This window comes from Pelodiscus sinensis, chromosome 1 (genome assembly GCF_049634645.1).
Source record: "Pelodiscus sinensis isolate JC-2024 chromosome 1, ASM4963464v1, whole genome shotgun sequence".
NCBI lineage: Eukaryota > Metazoa > Chordata > Testudines > Trionychidae > Pelodiscus > Pelodiscus sinensis.
The window spans coordinates 83,445,113-83,469,160 of record NC_134711.1 but is presented as its reverse complement, the minus strand read 5'-3'; the positions used below and the strand labels follow the sequence as shown (position 1 = coordinate 83,469,160).

Here is a 24,048-nt window from a genome sequence, read left to right as displayed (position 1 = left end):
CTATTAGCATGTGATCTGATTTATTCCCTTCTCATGCTAGATTATTCCCTCCAGTACGTTTTCTAGTTGTTCGTGTTTCTTGTTCTCAAACTGGGGTCACAACTACCAAGACCAAGGGAGTTATAACTTCTCTCTCGAGTATGCAACCCCAATTTACAGCAGTATTGAAGAAATCAGAACCATTGTTTAAATAGGGACCCCCTTTTTGGTCACCCATTGTGCTTTTTGGGTTTTACATCCTAATAAATAGATTCATAGATTCATTTATTGGGGGAAAAATATGGAGGTGTCTAAAAGTGATTTCAAGATGGGGTCTCCAGCAAAAAAATTCAGATTGCTTGCTTCTGAGAGCTTAATGCTGCTCTTGCATTCATCCAAAATTACAGATATTTGGCAAGAACTGCACCTGTGAGAAGGATTACTTTTCTCCCATCCACGTAATTTGATTGGATTGGGATTTATTTTTTATATCTGCCTGTTCAGTTTCAGCTGACTTCTCTTGTAACATCTCTCCCCCCTTCTGCAGACAACAGAACACTCTCCTTATCTCCTTTCCACACCTGCTGTAAGGTGACCTTTGGTATTTCAAGATTAAATTTTTCTGTCCTGGCCCCAAATGCTTTTATTAATTATATTGAGAGATACATCCAAGAATTAAGGACTTTCATCCTTCTCAGCATGAGAGATAGTAAAAGCTGTTCTTTTATATCAGATTATTGCTTTTGCCTCAGATCTCTGTAGGAACAGGAAGACAGAATAGAATGCCTTTGCCTTTGAAAAAGAAGTCTCCTGTCTGGAGCTGAGCAGAGTCCTGTTTCTACTTTAGGCTCACACTGGTGACCACACAGCTGAATTCCTTGAATATTGACTATGCCTAGAGGGCACTATTTTCTACTTAGTACCAGTTCTGTTAGCACATACATAAGGCGGGTTGTTTAAATGCCAGTAACAAAAAAACCCCAAATCCTAAAGTTACACAGCTACATAAATCAGATTCTAAACAATCAGATCTACTGGGGCATTTGAGGATCTATTCTTTGGATTCCAGTGACACTGTAAACATTAGGAAGATTTTTCTGGGTACGGGGAAGGAACCAAGGTTCAAAGGTTCTGATTCACCAAAAGGGTGTACTTAAATGCTTTGCTGAATTGGGATTTAAATACTAGAGTTGAAAGTGTCACACAGCCCAGTCCTTCCATCTTCAGTGATAAAGATAAACAGAAGGGAACCAGCCTTTCTCAGCTGATGTACCTTATATGAAATGGAGAAATGGAATAGACAGGGGCAGCCTGTCAAGACCTAAATCTTTTCCTCCGCCCCATGTAAAGGGGAGAATTTGGATGGAGATTATGGCCTCTTTAGCTTAGTCATTTCTCCTTCCTCCCCCAAACAAAAATGAGATAAAATATTGTTCCCTCTCTCCTCCATGTGCCAGCTATTGGACCTGGCAGTGCTTATGGAGGGAGGGAGGAGAATGCTGCATGCTACAAAAGTCATAGAAAACTACTCCCTGCCTCTCACGTCTCTCCTTCCACCCCCCAAATATAGGATTTCAACAGTGTCATTGCCTAAAATGTGGTGTCTGTAATTACATCTCCTACAATGTGAGACTCACATATTGAAGCAGTGTTCGCATCTCAGAGGGATAAGATAAACAAAACTGATTAAAAAAATTGTTCTTGACAGCTTGAGACAAAAGGGCAGAATTTGCCAGATTCCTATACAACATATTTAGTTCAGGGGACTGGCTTGTGCAAAATATGTTCTCAGTCAGAGGATGAATGTGTTTTGTTCAGGCTCAAAGAAAAGCCATGAGTATGGAGAATGAGCAGGAAAATTGTTAACAGCACAAGTCAATGCTCATCAAGTAGAATGAATAATACCTATCATTATCACATCATATGGTAGATTTGTATGTAGTTTGTGAGGTATTAACTAGAGAGTATTTGCATTATTTTTTCAAAAAACTTTATGAATCAGAAATAAATGGGTGACTATTGCTCACTCAATAAATGGCTTGATATGGCTTTTATTACTGAAGATGAGACAGAGTCTCTAGAAAAAGTTTATAAGGTAGAAGGAAACATTGGCAGCTGTATACTTGTTGAGTCTTGGGAAGATTCTGGACAAAGATGCTCATAATTTTACAAAATATAGAATGATTAGCAACCGCAGCCTTATTGAGAATGTTTAAGGAAGCTGACAATAATAGACTTCTTGATGTATTTAAATAAGATAATATCATTCACATCAAAACATGATAGAGACTTACAGAGATATGCAAATTACTGTTCAAGATAATTCATTAATGTTATGTTTAAAGTATGTGCAAGATTGCTTATGTACTTAATGGAGGATCTAGAGCCAAAATTAGTACATAATTTCTGAAGTGGTTTATAAAAGGATGAATTCTGAATGTCACACATGAAAGATTTACATTACACAGTCATCATGCTGCTGCACTGAAGAAGGCATTTGACAGGGTGGAGAGGAGTTAGTTTGCTAATCTCCCTATGGCATAATGTTTGATGAATAGAGCATATTTATTTTAGATGAATCCAACAGACTCTATTCTATATGTTAATATTGATTCTGAAATTAGAGCCACATGGGTTCAAGGAATCTGCTGGAGAGAGACTGATTGCAAGATTGGGGCATGGTTTCTCACCATTAGACGTATCGATAGATGCAAGGCAAACATAATTCCTGTATCATCTTTTTTATTATGGCTTTGGACCTTTTTGCCATGGCAATTAGAAGAAATATCTTATCAAAAGAGATTACATTATTATAGCCAATAAGGATATAGGTGATTTTGTAAAAACTCATAGAAACAGAGAAGATGGCAAATTTGATAGAATGTATTAAGTACTTTCCAAAGTGCCTAGCTATGACACCAATTTGACCAAAAGTGAATATTTGTTACTATTTTCTCTTTCACACAAACAACATTGTCCAAGCAGACTACTCAAAAAGTCAGTAAGGATATGTAATCCCCAGGGGTGTGTCTAGACTACATGCCTCCTTCGACGGAGGCATGTAGATTAGCCAGATCGGAAGAGGGAAATGAAGCCGCGATTAAAATAATCGCGGCTTCATTTAAATTTAAATGGCTGCCCCGATCTGCCGATCAGCTGTTTGTCGGCAGATCGGGGGAGTCTGGACGCGATGCCCCGACAAAGAAGCCTTTCTTCATCGACACAGGTAAGCCTCGTGAAACCAGGTTTACCTGTGTCGATGAAGAAAGGCTTCTTTGTCGGGGCATCGCGTCCAGACTCCCCCGATCTGCCGACAAACAGCTGATCGGCAGATCGGGGCAGCCATTTAAATTTAAATGAAGCCGCGATTATTTTAATCGCGGCTTCATTTCCCTCTTCCGATCTGGCTAATCTACATGCCTCCGTCGAAGGAGGCATGTAGTCTAGACACACCCTAGAATAACTGTAAGTAAGATACTTGTGGGTAAGATTAGGGATAGTGTGATTCCTGTACTGAAACATTAAGCTTCAGATGAGAGGGCAGTAGGAACAAATTGTCACTAACAGTATAGAGTCATGTTCAGACTTTTTTTAGAAAATAGTATTGACTCTACAGTTTAATTACATATTTTGTAATCTGCACCTATAATCTCAGATAGCTATCACAAGCAAATACAAACCATAATTAGCAGATTCATTTGGGAAAATAGAGACTGGATTTAACTTTAAGATTTTACAAACTCTTAAACATGTACTCCCAATTTATATATTTATTATGTTGCTAATGGTTTGGCATAATTGAGTAATCTCTTTAAATAGTATATGCAGCATCTATTTGAATTAGTAATAGAGAAAAAAATCTGGAAATTAACATGATTTTATATTGGCCACTATATGTTATTAAGTTGTTAACAAAACATAAAATATAATAAAATTATTAGTATTTATATTTTTATTACAGTAGCACTCAAAAGTCCCAGTCGGGATTGAGACTTTCACCTCCTAGATGCTGTACAAATAAATCCAAATACATGGTTCCTCTCTTGAGTAGTTTACAGTATAAGAACAGTGAAGTGAAGGGACAAACCATCAAACATCTATTTTGTTTATTCATATATTTCTTTTTTTAATTACAAATAAAATAGCATACAACAAACCACATCTGCCTTCAAGTAATCACTAGCAAGTGGATTTTTAGGGCTATAATAGTAGGGTGGGTCTCAAATTAAAAGGACGTAAATTGAGTTCATTTTCTACTTAAAAGGCTGCCCATGCTGTCACAGCAGGTGTTTATTTGGGTCAATGTCTAAATCAAAAGATAGGAGGAAATGATGTATTGGTTGAGGACAGGATTTATAGTAATGTGGAAATCTATTTTTTGATTCCTATAAGATTTACAGTGCCACATTTCACTGCAGGCAGGAAGCACAGGTTCCACCAACATGGCTCTTTTTGCAGGATTTGTGCCTTAGACATAACACAGCAGAAATTAAATCTAGAGGATTTATAAGATATTGACATCTGGGACACTGCATCATTAAATATATATGCATGGTTCGCCAAATAGGTTATTTGTTGTGTGACTTTCTTTGCTTGTCCTCTCAAAATATATATTCTACCTTACTGTAGTTTAGTTATCCAGTTAATTCACTTCAGTCTTTAAACCTGACATGGAAGAAAAGACTGAAAGTTCAGATCTATAGTAGCCACTGGGGGAAATTTTCAAATGCGTCAAGACATGCACAGATGAATATGTTTAAAATTATCCAGAGTCCATGGGACACCAACACACCTTAGATGAGGGTTAGTGATTTTTGATGGGGGCCACTCTAAGAATTTGGTAAGTGATAAAGGGCCACATTCTTCCATGATATTAATGGAGGAGGCACCGGGTCTGGGATGGAGGTTGAGTACAGAAGGAAGCTGAGCGTGCAGGAAGGTGTGTGGAAACAGTGAGGGAGTTTGGGTGAAGGAGAGGGTTGTGAGGTGGGTCAGGGGACTCAGATGCAGGAGGGAGTGCAGCATCCAGGAGGGATTATGGATGCAGAAGAGGATTCCACCCTGTAGGAATATAGGACAGGGTACAAGGTCTGCAAAGGGATTGTGACCTGGGCCAGCGGTGTGGGAGTGCGAGGGGGCAGGGATTTAGGTTGTGACCTGGGGCAAAGGATTGGGATGCAGAGTCTGGGAGTGGGTGTTTGTGCAGAGGCTTTGGTTTATGTGGAATAGGGATGAAGGAGAGGGACAGAGGGTTGGGGGTAGGGAAGAGCTGGGGTGCCAGAGGCAGGCACTAACCAGGAGGTACTTATCTGGGCAGTTCCTGGCCAGTAGTCCAGAAGGTCCCTCAGTCAGGCTCCCTGCCTTTTGCACAGACTGCAGGGGCCATATGCTCCTCGGAACACTGCGAGCCCCAGGGAGGAATACTTTGCATGCTGCCTGTTCTGCAAACAGAAACCTGCAAATGGGAACTGTGAGATTGTGCTAGAGGTGAAGCTTCCCCTCCCATTCTGTTGGGCTTGCAGTGCTCACAGAAACACATGGCAGATAGCTGCTCTGAGCAGGGCAGGGCAGCCAGGGAGCCTGATTAAGGCTCCTCATGAGCCATAGCCTGGATCCAGAGGCTTGGTGGGTTGGATCCAGCCTGCAGACAGTATTTTACCCATCCCTGCCTTAGACTGTGCACGCTAATTAACTAACAGATGTTGGTGATGTGATAGAATAAGGGGTTATCGGATACAAATTCTCTAGTGATGTCGTAGAACTAGTGAATAATAAGTGGCAAATATGAAAGACTGAGAAGTGCAGGATTCTAAAATACCACACAAGTGTGAAAAATATGGTAGATTATTGTGGAATCTGAGCAGATGTCTCCAAATTATTTCAAAGGTTATGGAAACTATTTTTATAACAACTGCTAAATAATTAATGGAATTTAACAGTAAATAATGTTTTATTGTTATACATAATTTGTTTCCATTTGTGCCCACACTATGCTATGTCCTGTTCAAATATAAAAGAAGCATAATCCCTCCCCAATAAAGATGAACAGATGAATGACAGAGAACATGCAATGGGTCATGGTGGTACGATTATTGATGACACAATGTTCTTTGAGTATGTTGCAGTGTGGTTCCCAGTGTAGGTGCGTCATGCCGCCTGTCCATAAGATTGGGCTCTTTTGAAGAGCATTGATCAGGGCCACACTTGTGCCCTGTGTCTCCTCATGTTCGTCATGTAGACTTCACCTGCAGTCCCTACAAGTGTGACTCGGATCCCTTTAGTCTCAAGTGAGATGCTGCAGGGATAGGAAGGTCTCTGTTACCTCATGTCCTCACAGACTTAATCAGTAGAATGGAGTATAACATGTACAGGAGGGAGTCATGTTCTCATCCAACTTTCCAACAAAGATTAGAAGCACAGACACCTTTGAGATAGGGTGATGTCACCTGCACCATTCACAAACAAATGGGGCCTAATCCCCCAGGGTATATCTACACTACAGCGCTAATTCGAACGAACTTAATTTGAATTAGTTAATTCAAAATAAGCTAATTCGAATTAGTGCATTTAGACCTAAAAACGAATTTGAATTAGCATTTTGCTAATTCGAAATAGCACATCCACATTGAATGGACCATGAATTGAAGGTAAGGCTGGCCGGAACCAGTGCCGGCAGGGCATCAGGGTCGGACTTAGTGTGTGGGGCTGCTGCCTAAGGCTAGCCGAGGGCTGTGATTAAAGGGAACCGACCCCCCATCTCAGACAGACAGTTCTCAGGTTTCTCTGCTTGCTGGTTTACCTCACTGAGGGACAGCAAAGCATTTGTGTCTCGGAGTGCTCTGCTTGCCCTCACTCAGGGCACCATGGCACTCTGCAACATGGAACCAGACCTGCCCCCGGGGACTCTGCTGCATCTTGTGGACATGTTGCCGGCAGCCTGGCTGCACTGTCTGCAGTCTGCCATCCGGGAGCACCATCAAGGGGCTGTCAGGATCCAGGGGGCCCTGCGGGAGAGCTTCTACCCTGAGGAGCCCTCAGAGCCTCCCCAGCCCTCCCCACCGGGGGCTTGTGCCCCATTCTTCCCCCTCATCCTTCCACTTACCTTTCCCTAGCCCCCCCTCCTTCCTGATGTCAAATAAAAGACACATATTTTCAAAAATAACAATTCTCTTTATTTATCACAACTGGGGAGGTGGAAGGAAACTCTGGGGAGACAGGGGAAAAGAGGCGGGAGAGGGCAGGAGAGAGGGTGGGAGAGGGGAGGGGGAAACCTGGGAGGATGGAGCTGGAAGGGAGAGGAAGGGGAGGAAGGGAAGGGAAAGCTCAGGGTTTGGGGTCCGGCTAGCTCTCCTGTCTCGCAGCACTGCAGGTGTGGGGATATCGGGGGGGAGTGGGTGTGGAGGGTGGGGCAAGAGGGACGGGGGGTGCGGAGGAAGTGGGAGCAGGGGTGGAAGGAGGAACGAGAGCTGGGTTGGCCGCAGGGGCTAGCGCAGGAGGAGGCAGGAACCTGTCCACCAGGGACTGGAGGTGACCTCTGAGGGCACGGCCCTGATCCTCCAGTGCCTGTAAGCTCTGCTGCTGCAGCTGCAGGTCCTCGCAGACCCAGTGCTCCTGGGTGTGGAGCTGCTGCCTCAGTAGCCACAGGTGCCACCGCTGGTACTCCTCCTGGTTCCTGGTGCGCCTGCTGACCTGGGTGTGGGTGGCTGTTGCAGGCGGGGTGGTGCACCCTGCACTCCCAGGTGCTGCGGCTGTGGTGAAACAAGAGCAGTGGCTTGGACCCTCTGCAGCCTTCAGTACCAAAGTGTCTTGACTATTTACATCTGAAATAGTCTGGCCTTTCATTCAGCTCCACTAAAGTTCAGCTTATAGCAATATCAGTTTGCCATCCACCTGTGCAGTCATGTTCTGCCTTTCACCACCCAAAGATACCAGAATTTATCAGGGCCTGTTGCATATTTACCCAAGAACATGGTCCTACTTTGTACCTCAGCAGCATCCTCTCAAAATTTTCAGGATGCTCCTTATTTCTTCTCACCCTGAAGACAGTTCTTATGGCCAACCCTCTTACCAGGACATTTCATTGGACTAGGTGATATTGAAACTTTATCCCAAGCTCATCCCCAATGTGGTGTCAGAATTCCATCTGAATCAGCCAGTCAATCTGCATGTCTTCTTCCTGAAACCCCACTCCTTCATCAAGAGAGAAGTTGCATGTGCTGGACATTTGCAAAGCTTTGTTTTACTATATTCACAAACCCAAATCATCCGGGCTGTCTGTGGTAATTTTTGGCTGTACCTGGCCATTCCAAAGGTCAGTTCCATCTCATCACAAAAAATATCTAATTGGGTGACACAATGTATCTCTTTGATTTGCCAGTTGGCTGGGCACCTCTCTCACAGTTCGCATCCCCAGATCTTACATAAAAACCAACAAATGGTCTGGTAGCACTTTATAGACTAACAAAACATGTAGATGGTGTCATGAGCTTTCGTGGGCACAGCCTGCTTCTTCAGATGACTGGAGTTATGAGTTGGGGATTTGAAAACTCGAAATAAATAGGAGAGGGGCAGGGGAAGGGGGAGAGAAAGAAAAAGGGAGGGGGTGGGAGACAGAGCATCATTAAATATCTGGAGATCTTACATGATGTTCTTCTACTGCTTCAGAAATATGCCACGTGGCAATATAATGTAACCCACTGACATTTTATCAAATGCTGTACCCTGGGCTAGACAGCCAGAGCAGATGACAAGTTCAGGAGAGCAGTACTGCAATCCCTGTTTGACTAATGCAGCTGACACTACTCCTCCCCCCAGTCAGAAGGATTACTGTGGTTGTTTACCCAAAGCTAACTATGGTTCTTTGAGATGTTGTCATGTTGGATCCTACAATCTGCCCTTCATCCCCACTTTCAAGAATCCTCAATGAACACGTGCTTCAAATGGCAAGAGAACTGAGGAGGGTCATGGCAGACCTATGTAGGGAGGGCAGAACTATGCAGGGCTTTGAAGGCAAGGACATAAAGCTTGAACTTGCTATATTTGAAGTCCAGGGGAGAGACTAAAAGAGACAATGATGAGATAGGATCAATGGGCAGAGAAGATGCATTTAGTGGGCTTGTTTTATAGGGACTAGAAAGGAATGGGAAGTGTTATTAGGAAAGACAGACAAGAGGCAATTAAATTAATTAACATAGAAGACAGAGTGCCTGAACAAGAGATTTAGCTCTAGGAATAGAAGGGAAAGGACGGAAGTTAGAAGCTTGGTTGCTAGATGATTAAATCTATGTTGTCATGTTTGTGAATATTTTGTCTGGAACTAAGTGTAGGCTGGGTGTATTGCCTGCTATTCTGATGGATGGATATACTGGAGCTTTTATGAATTCACTGTCACGCCTTCTGTGAACTGTCACTGAATTTTATGAAGAAGTTCATATTTGACATCTTTTTCACACACACCCTCCATTGGCATCAGTAATCTTTTTTCCATGTTCAGGAGAAATGTGGATATAATTATTACCTTCCTTCAGATTTTGCTACATTCTCTGAAATTTCCATTTAAGTTTTCTTTTCTTTTTTTTAAGGATGTTTTTAGCCCTTTTGATTACAGGAAGCTTTGTTCAGTACAGATTGTCTTGTTCGGACTCCCACCATTAATAAGAGAGATGCAAAGGCACATGCTGACTATATATATATTTACATAGTTAACTATGAAACAACACTCTATATGTATATACATAGATGTGTGTGTGTGTGTGTGTGTGTGTGTGTGTGTGTGTGTGTTGGTTAACTATGAAACTTGATTAGCAGAGCTAATTACCCTCATTGTTCATGGAAACGAACATAATTTCAGAATCTGGTTGGCCGCATGGTTTTTAATTTCATATTGTTACAAATATATAATTCTGTTTGAATCCTGAGAGAATAGGACCCAATTAGAAGATCTGATTATTGTCCCTCTCCTTCAAAATCATGATTATTTTGCTGTCTATGGTTAACTCTACTTTTTTCTCAGACATATTATTTCCAGATACAGTAATAGTCCTTAGTTTAGATCTGTGCAGGTTATTTTTTGTATGTATTTAGCACACTATGGCTGCGTCTAGACTGGCAAGTTTTTCCGCAAAAGCAGTCGCTTTTGCAGGAAAACTTGCCAGCTGTCTACACTTGCTGCTTGAATTTCCACAAGAACACTGATGATCTAATGTAAGATTGTCAGTGTTCTTGCGCAAATACTATGCTGCTCCTGCTCAGGAAAAAGCCCTCTTGCGCAAATGCTTTTGTGCGAAATGGCCAGTGTAGACAGCTAAAAACTGTTTTGCACAAAAAAGCCCCGATGGCAAAAATGGCCATTGGGGCTTTCTTGCGCAAAACCGCGTCTAGATCGGCACGGATGCTTTTCCGCAAAAAGTGCTTTTGCGCAAAAGCGTCCGTGTCAATCTAGACTCTCTTTTCCGCAAATGCTTTTAACGGAAAAACTTTTCCGTTAAAAGCATTTGCAGAAAATCATGCCAGTCTAGATGTAGCCTATAAGTATTGGCTTTCATCTTACTTAGCAGCTCTAATAATCTCTCTAGATTACTTTGCAGCTTGCTCTCTCTGACTTTGGTGTTATCTCCGTATTTGATTGCAACTGAGCTTGTTTTCTTGGCCAAAAAAAATGTCATTGATCCCACGTCATATTTTTTGCTATCTGTGGCGCTCACAATGAATGCTCTCTGAGCCTTATTTACCAACTAAGTACTAATACATGCTACAATAGTTTTATATTATAGAGTTTTGTCCCTACTCATATTTCACCTTACTAAAGTGTAAATATAGCCATTCAATTATTTTTCTCTAGCAAATTAATATCTGTGTTGTAGACTGTGTTTGCAGCTTTTTCACAAGCCCAAAGCATAATCCAGAGACAGAGAAAAATATTTAAATTAAGTTTTTCTTTTTCTTTAATTCACATATATTTTTCCAATAGAAGAAAAAGAAGAAAAAATGTAATCAGACTACACTTGTCATTGCAGAACAAACTGTTCTAACAGCTGTCTCACTTTTTATTTCAGAAGTCCACAGAGCAAATGAAGAAAGTCCCTACTATTGTTCTATCAGTCTCTTACAAAGGAGTCAAATTTATTGATGCAACAAATAAGGTATGTGTAATTTTTGGACATCAGATTTTATTCCTCATTGTTCTAAAGAAGTGATCTAGCAAAAGCAACATGAGGATCAAAACTTAGATTTCAGGTACCCCATTTTTTCCCCCTCTCCTACCCTGAACACACAGAGTACCTCTGTCTCTTTCTCGCTCTCGAAATCCACTCTTGTGGGCAAATAGAGCAGCAGTGATGGCACTTCTGAGGGAATTATGTCCAGTCTTCCTTCATCAAAGAGAAGTTCAGCAAAAGAAGGATTTGACAGGATATCCCTCCTCACCTAAACAAAATCCCCAACTTGTATTCCCCTTACAGTACATTATGCAGAAAAGTATATACTCCAGGCTTTTCAAAAAACAAAATATCCCATACGTGATATTTATTTCCTTTTCCTCACCCCTATAAGCATAGTAAAATTGTGATATTTTATAGAAGACCCAACATTAAAGTTTAAGAGCTACAAGACTGGTCTGATAGCTTTCCAGCTCTCAGCCATTTTAAGGGAGTGTCATAGATGGTGCTTGCCCTTTAGTGCCCCCTTCTGGCCATGTATGGCTTTGCTGGGGCATCCCTCAGTTTCACCTTGACTCAGGCTCCCTTAAAAAGTCCATGCTGGCCAGAGATACAGAACTTTCCCCCTCTGGGAAATTTATTTCTTCCAGACTGATGTCTTTCAAAAAGAAAATGCAGCTCGACTCAGCCCCATCTCCCTGATGGTCTTCCTGCTGTTCCAGTATCTCTTGCCTGGATTATGGCCTTCTCCTGGTGTCTTTCCCCTATTGACTCAGGAGCCTCTTTACACCCTGCAGGCATCTGTCTACTACTTCCATCTGTCTCCCCTTTCCTAAGACCATGTAGCTTCTCTTTAGGTCCAACTGAACATCAGATAATCAGTGCAGGTGCACTGGAATCTGCTCCTTTTCTTGCAGGGGCCAGTCACCCTGTGACAGGAAGTTTACAGGTATTTGCACTCTGTCTTTCTGTACTGCACCAATTTCTTCACAATCACTATGAGTCTCCAAACTTCTTCATTATACTGTGTGCCAGGGCATCTGGTGTTTGTACAGGGTTTTTTCTCTAATTAGATTTGCAGCATTATAAACCACAGCACAAATAGAAAGACAGAAGAACATAGTGCTGGAAAGTATGAGGATTTATTGCTCAGCTAAAATAAAATTTGCAGGCTTCTTACAGGATATATAATGTACTAGCCTCTAAGATGACAAGAAAATACTAATTATATCAATTCATGCAAATAACAAAAAACATTGTGGTGTTACTTGGTTTCATGTGTGTTACTGGCCTATCTCACTGGGCTACCAGGGTTTGTGACTGCTTTGCATTTTTGGCCACACTGGAGAATCTGGCTCATGTACTATCCCTTGTTATCCCTCAACCTTGCCATTGGCAGTCACTTTATGTAGGCATTAAATTAGAAGTGGACCAATTTAAGAAGGCTTTTTCATAGATTCTAAAGCCAGAACAGATGATGTGATCTAGACTGCCCCCTGCATAACAGAGGCCAGAGAACTTCCTCCAAATAATTCCTAGAGCAGATCTTCACTTTTAGAAAAACCAATTGTGAGCTAAAAATTGCATGTGTGGAGGAGTATGGGAAAAGACCAGAACTCATTATGGGAGAAATAAATGAATAGTATGTCAGGGTACGTCTAGACTACAGGCTTCTGTCGACAGAAGTTTTGTCGACAGATACTGTCGACAAAACTTCTGTCGACAAAGAGCGTCTACACTACATTCAGTTCTGTCGACAAAGCAAGCTGCTTTGTCGACATGGTAGTGTGGGCGCAAAGGACAGTTTACATGCAATAACACCTTCTGTCGACAGAAACTCTGTCGACAGAAGGCGTTATGCCTCGTAAAATGAGGTTTACTAGCGTCGACAAAACTGCTGAGTTCTGTCGACGTTATGTCGACAGAACTCAGCGGTAGTGTTGACGCAGGTATAGTTTTGTCGACAAAAGTCCACTTTTGTCGACAAAACCCTGTAGTCTAGACGCACCCTCAATGTCCTCATTGGCACAGCAAAAGACCTAAGGGTTTCTTTCAAGTCTTCGTGTTCCATCAGGGGCAAAACTGAGTTTTTACCTTTCCCTCATTTCTTTTGGAGGAACATGGCAAATTTTATGTTTGCAAATATTCTACACTGAAATCTTACATGCTGGAGTGCAAGGGTTTTTCTGTTTTGGCTAGAAAGATAGGTAATGCATCAGTCCTATCCAGTTTCTCAAACAGCAACATATCTTCTCACACTTGTGAACTCTGGACTACATTTCCCTACTGTTAAGTCCATGTAGCAATCTGCCACTCTCCTGTGGCCATTGCTTCTAGCTCTGCCCATGTGTGTGCTCTATCCAATTCCCTCAAGTCCAGAAACAAATTGCTGTGTGGAATCTCAAACCTAGCACTAACTGGCTTGCTTCCAGATAAGCCTGCAGCTGATGGCACCTGTTATGTATCAATAACTAAAGGTTTTGTAGTGTTCATAAGAGTTACTGTCATGTACATGAAAACCCAGCCTCATTTACACTATGTAATCAGAATGGCTGTGTCTAGACTGGCAAGTTTTTCCACAAAATCATCTGCTTTTGCGGAAAAACTTGCCAGCTGTCTACACTGGCCACTTGAATTTCCGCAAAAGCACTGACGATCTCATGTAAGATTGCCAGTGCTTTTGCGGAAATACTATGCTGCTCCCGTTCGGGCAAAAGTCTTTTTCCAAAAAACTTTTGCGCAAAAGGGCCAGTGTAGACAGCTCAGATTTGTTTTCCGCAAAAAAGCTCCGATCGCGAAAATGGCGATTGGAGCTTTTTTGCAGAAAAGTGCATCTAGATTGGCCACGGACGCTTTTCCGCAAAAAGTGCTTTTGTGGAAAAGCGTCCTGCCAATCTAGACGCGCTTTTCCGAAAATGCTTTTAACGGAAAAGTTTTCCGTTAAAAACATTTCCGGAAAATCATGCCAGTGTAGACGTAGCCAATAAGTTTTGCTTATCTCAAGATCCTATGCCGAGTTATATCTGACTCCCAGTTGAAGCAAATCAGTATCTTTTCTTTACACTTTCCAAAGCCTCATAACATGCCTAGTAGAGCCAAATGCCTTAACTTAGATATTTACAGGTTAGAGTTTCCTTGAAAGGACTAAATATTTTCATAGATCAAATTTTCAGGCTTTGCCATTTCAGACTAAAGACTATAAAATCAATAAAACTACATACTCTTAAATTGTTATGACAAGGCAGGGGTTTAGATAGTGGAAGGACTCAGAATTCATTCCACCAGAGTTGTATCCCTGGTTATTTGGCATCTGAATCATACTTTGACTCAGCATGCTGTTGAAAGCAGAAAGGATGAGAGTTAGAAAGAACAGTCTTTAGCTTTCTTTATTATTGATCACATCTCGTTTACTACTTTCTGGAGGATTTGTGCTGATAGGTCATCTCCTAAGAATGAGCTGAGACAATGAGAATCAGCTGAGACAATTAGAGAAGAGAAAGGAAGGTTGCTTTCCAGTAATTAGAACTCTGCAAAGGTATTCCTTAGCAGAGCCAGGCTCAGCTTCCTTTCTTTGTTGCCTTTTTCAGAGCTTGCTGAGTATCTTTTTAACCCAGAAACTAAGTAGCACTTTGTGGATGGGACCTTTTATACCCTTAGACTTAGAATCTTTGGTCATTGCCAGATTGGTGCACTCCGGAACAGCAAACTGGTTTGTAATGGTTTCAGTGCTTACATGGCAAGAATATGGTTCTGCAGTGGAAGTGTCCCAGGGAAATCTAGGTCACTGCAGGCAACTTGCAATGGAGGGAGAGGGCTTTTTATAAAAACTACATAAAGGGAAATTCAGCTGTTTGTTTTGGACCATGGAAATTCATAGGCCTTTCCTTCCTTTCTAGCAAAAATCTCAGTATGCATAAATGGTAAAAACCTGGAGATTTCAAGTTAAAATGTTGCAAAACACTCTTGTGAATTTCAACTACTGTAGTTTCAAAACACAAATCTCTAAACCAGTGCACTTTATGCTGAGACCAAGGTACTTGAGAGGGTTACAAAAGTTAGCAAAACTTTTAGTAAGTTGAAGCTATTTTCAAGTATATAGGATTTTTTAAATGAGGTCAGTATTATGTGGTTCCTGGTTTGGGAGGAAACATTTCAAATATCATCTGGGTATAAATTCCTTTTTCATCTTTAATGCAAAATTGTAACACATCAGGAAACTAACACCTTGGTTTTTACTGTGATTTTAATTCTGATAAAATTTTTGCCTAGGCCAACAGTTCTCAAACTGAGAACAAAAGAAATATAAAGAAAACCATATTATTGTATTTTGCCTAAAGCAATACAAAATCAAATGAACCTTAAATATAATTGAGTATAAAGATCTTCACAAATGGGTGTCCATTAAGGCCTAATAATTGTTTATTGTTATTTGGTATGAATAATGCATTATACAGAAATAGAAATCAAATAATGTGCTACAACAGTTTAAGAGTTACAATTTATTTTGGATTTTTGCATAATTTGAGTATAAAAGTGTTAGAATGATGCCCTTTGATCCAGAGTTTACTCACTCATTATTTCCTCAATTAGCTATTAATAGACCTTTTAGAAAACTTGCCAAGTTTGCAAGTTCATCTTGGCAGGTTAGAAGACGACAAAAACAAGAGAGACATGCTCAAAGAATCCTTTTACTTTGCATAAATGTTACTGACACAGGTTAGCCATAGAGCTTACTGACTCTGACATTAGACGTTATATATTATAATATATATGTTTGGTGCCAAAAAGCGTGTAGCAGCACAATCGTAGAGATGATTCAGGGGGTAGCCGAGTTAATCTGTACAGAAAAAACAACAAATGGTCTGGTAGCACTTTATAGACTAACAAAACATGTAGATGGTATCATGAGCTTTCATCAGCACAGCTGTGCCCACGAAAGCTCATGGTACCATCTACATGTTTTGTTAGTCTATAAAGTGCTACCAGACCATTTGTTGCTTTATAGTAGAGATGACATGCTGTGGACAGGAACATTCTTTGTTTGTAGCCACATGAGTAACACTGGGATTTAGGAAAGCTCTTACCCATGCAGTGAAGACCATACTTATTCGTGAATTCTCTTTGAGCATGTGCCTTTGTCAAAATCGAGGCTTAAATCTATAACCAGAATTCAGTCTCCTCTTCGGCTTCCTCGGTCCTCTGGCCTAAACATGGTAAATGTACAACAATATTTTTACACGGGTGAACATTCATTTGTCAGTCTTTTCACCCCATCAGACAGCCATGTCTTGGCTTTGCTTCAGTACCATTCTGTAGTTTAATTTGGCCATTACCCAAGTGTCCTTCTCTGAATGAACAGTTTAATTTCTCCATACCCCTCCTGCAGGATGATCTTGGCAGCATATTGAGATATATTGCCATATTTTTTCAAAGAAACCCTTTTCCTAAGTAGAAACCCCCTTAACAGCTCTGTGTTATTCATTGATTAGTATTGTTATTTCTGTTTGAGGTGGAAGAGTCAGATTGAATTTCCTCAGAGTGCAGCATGCAAAGAGCCAGAGTACGCACCTGCAATGTCTTATCCTGTCTCATCTGCCTGTGGGCTGCAGTGGTACCATATGCTGATTGTCAGAACAGAACAACAGCATCAATGGATATACAACTAGAAAATTAATAATCGATTATAGTTATTCTCTCATCTGAGTTTCATGAAAGATGCCTCCTTATCGCAGGATACCATGTAAATAACACAGTGCTCTCATTTGAAAAATAACACAGAACTGTAGGAAAGTTCCAGCTTTTTGCAGTTTCCTGTAGGATTCACTATTGGTGATAGATAACATTTTGGATACTGTTGGAAGGGGCAGAATTTAATGGTCTGTGAAAGAAGCTGACAGTGTGATATTTTAATCACAGTTTAATCAAAGACCTAATACCATTGAAATATTTTAATACATAGAATGACTGTAGCCTTAATATGCTAAAAACATTTATCCAGGGGCTGAACAAAGACATTCCCTGGATGGGCCATTAGATTCAACACCCACATGACATCAAAAGCGAAGTGTCAGACACTTACAGCCTGCTCCAAAAGCCTCATTTAGCACAGACACTTTAATTGACAGGGTTTTTTTTCTCCTTCCCATTCCTCTCTTTCTGCTTCATATTTGTTCCTCTGTGCCTCTTGCTCCATTCATCTAAAGAAGTGTGTCGTGCCCACAAACGCTCATGATACCATTTATCAATAGATAGATAGATAGATAGATAGATAGATAGATAGATAGATAGATAGATAGATAGATTGATTATCTAAGGGTATGTCTACTCAGCAACATTATTTCGAAATAACTAGTGTTATTTTGAAATAACTTAATCCCCATCTACCCAGCAGCAGTTATTTCGAAATAATGTCGAAATGCTGTCAAGCTGGAGGACTTCTTACTCTGATTCCTGTAACCCTCATTGTTTGAGGAGTAAGGGAAGTTGGAGGAAAAGTGCTCTATTTTAAAATAAGTGCTATGTAGACACTTCCAACTTCAAAATAAGCTACGCAACTGACGTAGCTCAATTTGTGTAGCTAATTTTGAGTTAAGCCCTGCAGTGTAGACATACCCTACAGTGCTACAGGACCACTCATTTAAGTTTTTTTTAAGTTACTTACTAACATGGCTACCCCTCTGAGACATGCTAAAAACAGATAAAGTTATTACTTGAGGGTCAGCCACACTTAAGTCCTCTGTTGACCGAAAAACAATGATACTTCCATTCTTTTTTTAACAGAATATTATTGCTGAACATGAAATCCGCAACATTTCCTGTGCTGCACAAGACCCTGAAGACCTCTCAACATTTGCATACATCACTAAAGACTTGAAGACTAATCACCACTACTGCCATGTATTCACTGCATTTGACGTGGTCAGTTTAAAGAAACTGTTTCATTTGACAATATCCTTTAAAAATCATTTTCATTTAAAATTATCTGTATAAAATAAGTAATATTAAATGTTACATATATTGAAAAAGTTTAGAAAGAGTCAGGTAGGTGATAAGATGACACTGCTGAAGGATTAGAAAGCATTTCTCTGTGATGTTGGATCATTTCCCCTCATTCCTCTGTGGAAAACTTTTTCCTCTGCAACAAGTTTACTTATGATTCTCAGCTGTTGATTCTGATTATCAGGTTTGGCAAACAGCTTTCTCCAAGACTATTTAATACATACAATTCCTTTAGCTGACTTCTATGGGAATGGCTCATAAAGTTTTTTATGAAAAGTTTGGTCATGCCTTCTGAAATCTCAGGGCATTATAAAGAAGTAAAAATCATAAATACTCTCAAACTCTGATCTATTTCCATGAAAACAACAACGTATTGCATAGTTGGACCGATGTACTTTATGCTTTTGAAGCTTAATCACAAAAGTAGTCAAGTACTTTGGCTCGACCCGTGAAAGCAAGTAAGCTTTACTTGAAGCATCTGTGTAGTCCCATTGAAGTCAATGGCACTGTGAATCCTGGGAATGAATGTATGGCTGAGCAAATGGTGATGGCTGGAGGGCTTTGGCTTACTCGGCCATGGGAAGAAGAACTGCAGAAGGGAGATGGAATCACCTGATCAAAATGGAGAAGAGTATATTCACACACAGACTCATCAGCCTAGGGAGGAGGGCTTTAAACTAGGTTCAAAGAAGGGATGTGACAAACATCTATATGTAGATATTTAAAAAGAGAGATGACCTTAACAGAGGGCTAAATGTAGGGCAGGAAATGGAAAATTACAGATAAGTTTGGAGGACTCTCAACTGCTCAACGTCTTAGGTGTAAATAAATAGAAGGAAAATGTGAAATAAACAGGAAGAATTGGAAATATTAGTTCATAAGATAAATTATAATTTTATGGCATTTTGTGGGATAAATCTCATGACTGGAATATTGGTATAGAGGGATATACTTTGTTAAGCAAGGACAGGCAGAGGAAAAAAGGAGGATGTGTTGCATTATATATTAAGAATATACACATTTGTTCTGAGATTCAGAAAGCGGTGGCAGGCAGTGCAGATCAAAGTCTGTGGGTTGAAGATATAAGGAAAAAACAGGGGAGGGGTTGACATTGTGATAGAGGTCTACTTCAGACAACCAAATGAGGAGGAGGTGGATGAGGCATTTCTTGAACAAATAACAGAAATATCCAACACACAAGAGCTGGTAGTAATAGGGGACTACACAGAATCTGTTGGAAAAATAATTTGGCAAAACACAGAATGTCCAGTAATTTCTTGGACTGTATTGGGGACAACTTTTTGTTTCAGAAAGCAAAGGAAGTAATCACCAGGACAGCCATTTTAGATTTGATTCTAATTAACAGGGCGGAATTGGTTGCAAATCTCAAAGTGGAAGTCAATTAGGATGAAAGTGATCATGAAATTGTAAATTTCATGATTCTAAGGAAATGAAGATGTGACAGCAGCAAAATAAGGACAATGGAATTAAAACAGACTCAGAGAACTGGGTCCCATGGAAGGAAATCTAATGAAAATAGAATTCAAGAGAACTAGCAATTTCTTAAAGAGACAATATCAATGGTGCAACAGCAAACTATGAAGAAAAGATAAGAAGGCAAATAAGAGGCCAATATGGCTCCATCAGGAATTCTTTATTGACCCAGAAATCAAAAAGGAATTCCATAAAACACGTAACAAAGGACAAATTGCTAAGGATGAGTACAAAAGAATAGCGCAGACATACAGGGACAAAATCAGAAATGCTAAGGCACAGAATGAGTTTCAGCTAGGAAGGGACATAAAAACCAAGAAAAAAAGGATCTATAATTACTGGCAAGGGAAAGATGGAAGTACAGGTTCTCTATTTAGCAGGAAAGAAGTAAAAATGGACGACATCAAGACAGCTAAGGTATTTATTGCCTATTTTACTTCAATCTTTACTAAAAAAGGGTTAAGGGTGATGGGATTCTTAACACTATTGATAGTAACAACAAGGAGAATTAACACAAACCAAAATAGGGATAGAATAGATTAAATAATGTTTAGATAAATTAGCTGTATTGATGGCAGTAGGACCTGCTGAAAATCACCCTAGCATACTTAAGGACTTAGCTGAAGCAATCTCTGAACTATTGGAAATTATCTGCAAGAATTCAAGGAGGTTGGATGAGGTCCAAAAGGACTGTGAAAGGGTAAATATTCGTGCCTTAAAAAGGAGAGCAAAGAGGACTCAATGACTGTAGACTAGTCAGACAGACTTCAGTACTTGGAAATATACTGTAACACAAAACAATCAATTTGTAAGCAACTAGAGGCTAATAGGGTTATAAGTAATAATTAACATGATTTGTCAAAAACAAATCATGCCAAATGAACCTAATTTTCTCCTTTGAAAGAAGTATTGGCACAGTGGATAGGGAGAACCTGTAGATGTGAAATATCTTGATTTTCTGTAAGACTTTTGACACAGTTCCCACATGACATTCTCGTAAACCAGGAAAATGTAGTATAGAATAGATTAAATTAATATAAAATGGGAGCAAACTGGTTGAAATACCTTATTCAAAGAGTAATTATCAATGGTTTGTTGTCAAAAAGTGGGAGAAATATCTAGTTTAGGGGTTGTAGTCTTACAGGGATTTTCCCTAGATCCCGTAATGGGACAATATTTTCATTGTTTATGGAGTGGTGAGTGTGATTACGGTCATGGAAGTCATGGATTCTATTAACTACCGATTCTGTTTAGTTTCCAGGATCTCTGTGACTTGTGCTGATGGCCTGAGGGCCACCTGAGCATCCTGGGCAGCCCCAGGGTCAGCCACACTGGCCACTGTTGAGGCAGCCTCAGGCCAACATGCACCCATGCCCACATCCTGCATCAGCAGGAGTTTGGGTGCTGGAGAGAGTTGGGATGTGGGAGGGGATGAGGGATCTGGGTAGCACCTACCTTGGGGTGCTCCTCAGAAGTGGCAATGTCCCTTCCTCAGTTCCTAGCTCTGTGCGCTGCCTTTGCCTGCAGGCACCACCCACAAAACTCCCACTGTCAGCATTTCATTACCAAAGGGATTTGCAGAGATGGCACTTGGGGTGGAGGTAGCGTGTGGAGCTAAGACCTGAAGGAGGGACATGCCTCTAGATAAATTCATGGAGGTTAGGTCCAACACTGGCTATTAGCCAGGATGGGTAGGGATGGTGTCCCTAGCCTCTGTTTGTCAGAAGCTGGCAATGGGCAACAAGGGAAGGGTCATGTGATGATTCCCTGTTCTGTTCACTCCCTCTGGGGCACGTGGCATTGGCCACTGTACTGGGCTAGATGGACCTTTGGTCTGACCCAGAATGTCTGACCCCTGGGCCGCCTCCTCCCTAGCACCCATAATGCCTCTAACCACCTCTCCCCAAGCACCTGCAGTTCCGCCTGGCTACTCCACCCCAAGATTTAGTCTGAAGTATATAATATAAATCCTGGGCAGGTGATGCACTGTGAATTTTTGTTTATTGCCTGTGACCTGTGCATGACTTCTACTAAAAATACCCTTGACTGAAAAACTGCAGCCTTAATTATAATACTTGCAGATGACACAAGCAGAGAGGGACTGTTAGCCTTTTGAAGGACAGAATTAGAATTCAAAACAAATTGAGAAACTGGACAATTAAGTATAAAAGGGTGAAAAATATCAAATGCAGAACTACAAATAGGGAAATAAGTGGCTAGGTAGTACTACAGCTAAAAAGGGTTTAGGGGTTGTAGTCAATCACAAATTTAATAGGTATTAACAATGCGATGTATTTGCTTAAAAAGTTAATATAATTCAGGAGTATGTTAATAGAAGCATTGTATGTAAGATGCCACAGATAATTGTCCCACTCGGCAAAGATGAGGCCTCAGGTGGAGAACTGTATCTTGTTTTCGGTACCACAATTGAGAAAAGATGTTGATAAACTGGAGAGAGTCGAGAGCAACAAAAATAATAAAAGGTTTAGAAAATTTGCCCTCTGAGGGAAGGTTTAAAAAATTGGGCATGTTTAACCTTGGAAAAAGAAGACCTGGGGAGACCAGATAAAAGTCTTCAAATATGTTAAGGGCTGCTTTAAAGAGGGTGGTGATAAATTGTTCTCCATCTCCATTGAAGGGATGACAAGAAGTTAAGTCTTAAGCTGCAGCAAGAATGGTTTAGGTTACACTAAATATTAGGAAAAACTTTCCAACTATGAGCACTACTTAAGCATTGGAATATGCTAATAAGGGAGGAGTAGAATTCCTGTCATTGTAGCTTTTTAAGAACAGGTTAGACAAGACCCGTCAGGGATGCTGTAGGTATTCCTGGTCGTGCCTCAGTGCAAGAGACTGGACTAGATGACATCCCAAGGTCCCTTGCAGCCCAGTCCCTTCATTGATTGTGTTTAACACTGTAAGGCTATGTCCACATTACCAAGTTATTTGGAAATAATAACTCCTGAAATAACTATTTTGAAATAAGCTTATTTCTCTTCTCAAGCAGGAGTTATTATTTCAAAATAATAAGCCCATTATTTTGAAATAACAGGCTTGGTAGTGTGGATGCTTGCTTTGTTATCATATATATAGTAGCCCAATGTCTGTGACTCTGTAACACTTGAAATGCTGGTTGTTCCCTCTGGGCGGCACTGTTGCCTCCCTGGCTGTTCCCTCTGGGCGGTGCTATTGCCTGAGTCACGTCCTTTGCCTCCCGCCGTGGCTCTCGGCTGACTTCTGCGCCACTCAGCTGCGCCGCTCAGCGGGGGAGCAAGCGGCGCAAGCGGCCGTTTGGGCTCCCCGCTCCCCATGCAGCACAGGGAGCACGGTGCCCAAGCGGCTGTTTGGGCTCTGCGGTTCCCCAAGTGAGAGGCAGGAGGGGAAGGAGAAGAGAAAGAGGGAGACTGAGAGAGAGGCTGGAGGCGGAGGTGAGCTGAGAGGGGGGGGGGAGGCAGTGGGAGGAGGAGAGAAAGAGAGATACACACACACACACAAACACACACACACACACGGAGCGCGAGACCGGAGGCTCAGGAGAGAAGATCGACGTGGAGGAAAGACCTGAAAATCCCGTCTTATGACGGGCTAATTGGCTAGTTTTGAAATAAGGGGTGTTATTTCAAAATAACTCTCCAATGTAGACATGCCTTAAGAGTTTTCCTGAATTGGGCCAGAGTGCTCAAAAATAAGGGGCTTGATCTTATAACATCCTAAAATGTATATGTTTAAATTTTTATAGTGTACACACTAGAAAAGCTCAGGATAGAAAACCTTCTTTGCTAATACATTTTCATGTTATTGTATGCATCAAATGTTTACATTTGCTTGGATGAAATATATTTTATATTTAAAGAGAAGATCACATAGATAGCTGAACTACAAGGCTATATACCTCTTGAGATCCCAAAGATACCATGGTAACTAGCTACCACAGTGAATCTCAAGTGGTTTGTAAATTCATAAGAAAAAATTGTTACTAAGCTTCCTGTATCTGTTGCTCTTCAAGATGTGTTGCTCATGTCCATTCAGTATAGGTGTGTGCTTGTCCCAAGAACAGTTACTAGAAATTTTTCCCTCTGTGGTACCCATCCGAGTGACTCTGGTCCCCTCTGGTGCCACATACTCATAGGGTGCATCTATACTGCACTGTTATTTCGAGATAACTAGTGTTATTTTGAAATAATGTGAGCGTCTATACAGCCGTTCTGTTATTTCAAAATAATTTCGAAATAACAGATGGCTTATTCCTAAATCTGTAAACCTCACTCTATGAGGAATAACACCTATTCCGAAATAGCTATTTCAAAATAAAATGTGTATGGACGCTCCACTTCTGCTATTTCGAAATAGCCCCTCACTGGAGCCATCCTAAGGTAGTCCTCCCCAGTGCCTCCTGGGGCTCTAAATTGAGATAGCACAT

At 40.9% G+C, this 24,048-nt stretch overlaps 1 protein-coding gene across 11 annotated transcripts in view; it reads left to right on the top strand.

The window, feature by feature from the left end:
- The window catches only part of ANKS1B (ankyrin repeat and sterile alpha motif domain containing 1B), an 823,383-nt gene that overhangs the window by 776,603 nt on the left and 22,732 nt on the right, over window positions 1-24,048 (top strand). For all 11 annotated transcript variants that reach the window (XM_075933985.1, XM_075933942.1, XM_075933974.1 and 8 more), the window contains 2 exons: window positions 11,034-11,120; window positions 17,916-18,053. In XM_075933985.1, coding sequence (XP_075790100.1) covers window positions 11,034-11,120; window positions 17,916-18,053 — 225 coding nt within the window. The remainder of the gene's footprint in view (window positions 1-11,033; window positions 11,121-17,915; window positions 18,054-24,048) is intronic.